Raw genomic sequence first — 2,816 nt, 5'->3', positions numbered from 1 at the left:
ACATACACACACAAATATACATACACACACAAATATACATACATGTATATGCATATATACATACGCATATATATATACATGTGTATATATATATATATACACATATATACATATATGCACATATATACATATATATACACATATATATATACACACATATATATATACATATATATATACACATATATATACATATATATATACATATATATATACACATATACATATATGCACATATATATATATATATATATACACACATATATATGTATCAAGCATCTTTTATATTTTTCATCATTTTATTTTATTAACTTTTTATACATACATACATACATTTATGCACACGCGCATATTACACATATGTATATATGTTTGTATATATTTATGTATGTATGTATAAAACATGTAACCTCACAGTCTATAGCTGTCAAATTTGACTCACAAAGCTTTTAAGAAAGAGGCTTGACCAATGAGATATGATATGACTACTGGAGCAGAACATCTTAGCTGTGATGGGGTGTATAAAAGAAACCTTGATGGTTTTAGTATTAATACATGTATGAAAGCAAATTTTGCCTGTTACTCTTCCGAAGTTGATAAGACATGTTCCTATCAAGTTATGGTTTCTAAATAATCAACTATACCTTCTTCCAAAACATAAGGTGTGTCTACGTTAGAAATTAATATATAAACAAATTGTGATATTAACTTTCAAAACAGAATTTTATGACTTTTTGAACAAAAAAACCCCCAAAAAACAAAAAACAAAAAAACAACGCAGAGATACTTTCTAAATATCCTGTAAATATACTAAATTCAAAACACCAGTAGCTAAACAGTAAATGGAGGTTATCAGATATTTTTACTGACCTTTGAACCAGGTAATCGACCCAATTGGATATCCGGAGACGTAACATTTCATAATTAATGGCTGCTTTGCTGTAGCTGTGATATTTTGCAACACACGAACGTATGGAACACCTTAAGGAAACGAAATAAGAGAAAAACGAAAAGAAGAAAAAAAGAAATGAGTGAAGAAATCAATAATGCTGTGTAGACTTCAGTATCATCTCGCTTGATTACCTGGCAGGGAATCAAATTCATAGTCAAAAAGGCATTGGTTCAAAGGCAATCCAACACACTGGTGTTGTACTGTATATATAGACAAATACCCTCACTGATGTAGGTTCGATTAGTTTAGATTCGAGATCCATTCACATATGTACTTCTTCAGAGGAACGGGGGGAAAGTCTTGCCCATTGTACTCTGGTGCATTTTCAACAAAACTTCTCCCTCTTCACTTGGGATTCACAAGTATCACTTTTATCTCAGCAAGAAACTGCACACCTTGCAAAACCTAGTTGTAATCCTAAGCAAGAAAAATGAGCTGTCATTCAAATTCTGTAAGTGGGGATTTTTTTCTGGAAAGTTTCCCAAAATTAGCTGTGAATATTATTATCTCTTAATATTTACTTCACATATAATCCCTTATCCCAATACACACAGTTTTCTTTTATATGAATGCCGAACACTCGGCTTACTACGAAATTAACTCTAAATCATTTACTGTTTCACCTTCCATAAAGTTTTACAGATATATCTCATGTCACCACTAATACTGCTGTGATATTTATTGGAAATCAGTGCTGAAGTCTCTTATCACAAAAAAATCGTCTACCACGCGGCAGTTACTAATGCAGTTGCTAGTCTGCAACAGTCTTACTGTTCACTCCGAGTGATCTGAACCAGGAAATGAGGATGAGCCTTACTTGTCACTCAATGACAGCTAACCCTATTTAGAAGCTATGAAAGTCTTGAATTAAGAACCAAGTATCCGGACGAGCAGTATTCCGAATGTCTATGAAACTTTAAGGGTTGCAATATTGCATCAACCTGTCTATACAATTACATGTAAACTCTACAAAAAATGTTAATTGATCTTTGCTTTCGTTTTTACAATACACATATCTCTGTCTGTCTGTCTGTCCGTCTGTTTGTCTGTCCGTCTGTCAGATAGATAGACAGAGACAGACGGACGGACAGACAGACAGACAGAGATATCTGTATTGTAAAAATCACCTGGAAAGTCCAATAAGTATATATTCATAAGTATGTACTGCTCATCCATGCACCTTCTACAGTTTCCTTCTGCCAAATTTAGTTCAAGAATCCCGGGTTGGTTTGAGATTATAACAATAAAGCGTTCCACAAAAGCGTCGCAATAGATATCGAAGTAGAAACTTCATTTTGGAACCGTGTCCTTAACATCACAGTCAAGCATACGCCATAAAATATCTACTCGTTTTCAGGCGTTAAATCAAACCTGCACCAAGAAAAGGAAAGCAAAGCAATAACCAAAAGCAAAGTGATGTATACTGACCATAAACATTAGCTCTAGCCATGTGAGTGACTTTCCCTACAACATTTGATCCAATACATCGGTATTCTCCACCCGTTTGTACTTGGATATTTGTTATATGCAAAGTGCTGACTACATCTGCTTGCTCTGTTGCGTATGTTTTGATCGTTGTAATGTCACTGGAATAGATCAATTCATCATCTAAAGTCCAGCGGATTGTCGGAGGTGGGTTTCCAGATACAGCACATTTAAAGGTGACGTTGGAGCCGGGTTGTACTATATCACTGACAAACGTTTCTAGAAAGGCAGGGTGCGCAGCTGAAAGAAGAAATAAAATACGTCATACATAGATCTAATGGTATGCCTACGCACACTGACAATTAAATAAATTTATATACATACACATGTATGTGTGTATGCGTGTACATATATATATATATATATATATATATATATA

General features: G+C 33.7%; 1 protein-coding gene across 2 annotated transcripts in view; it reads right to left on the bottom strand.

Annotated features, from left to right (window-relative positions):
• Positions 1-2,816, bottom strand: part of LOC106868349 (cell adhesion molecule Dscam2) — a 267,763-nt gene that overhangs the window by 82,829 nt on the left and 182,118 nt on the right. For both annotated transcript variants that reach the window (XM_052968241.1, XM_052968242.1), the window contains exons 8-9: positions 2,381-2,677; positions 871-981 (exon numbers count right to left, since the gene is read on the bottom strand). In XM_052968241.1, coding sequence (XP_052824201.1) covers positions 871-981; positions 2,381-2,677 — 408 coding nt within the window. The remainder of the gene's footprint in view (positions 1-870; positions 982-2,380; positions 2,678-2,816) is intronic.

This window comes from Octopus bimaculoides, chromosome 5 (assembly GCF_001194135.2).
Source record: "Octopus bimaculoides isolate UCB-OBI-ISO-001 chromosome 5, ASM119413v2, whole genome shotgun sequence".
NCBI lineage: Eukaryota > Metazoa > Mollusca > Cephalopoda > Octopoda > Octopodidae > Octopus > Octopus bimaculoides.
This window is presented reverse-complemented; position numbering and strand designations above follow the sequence as displayed.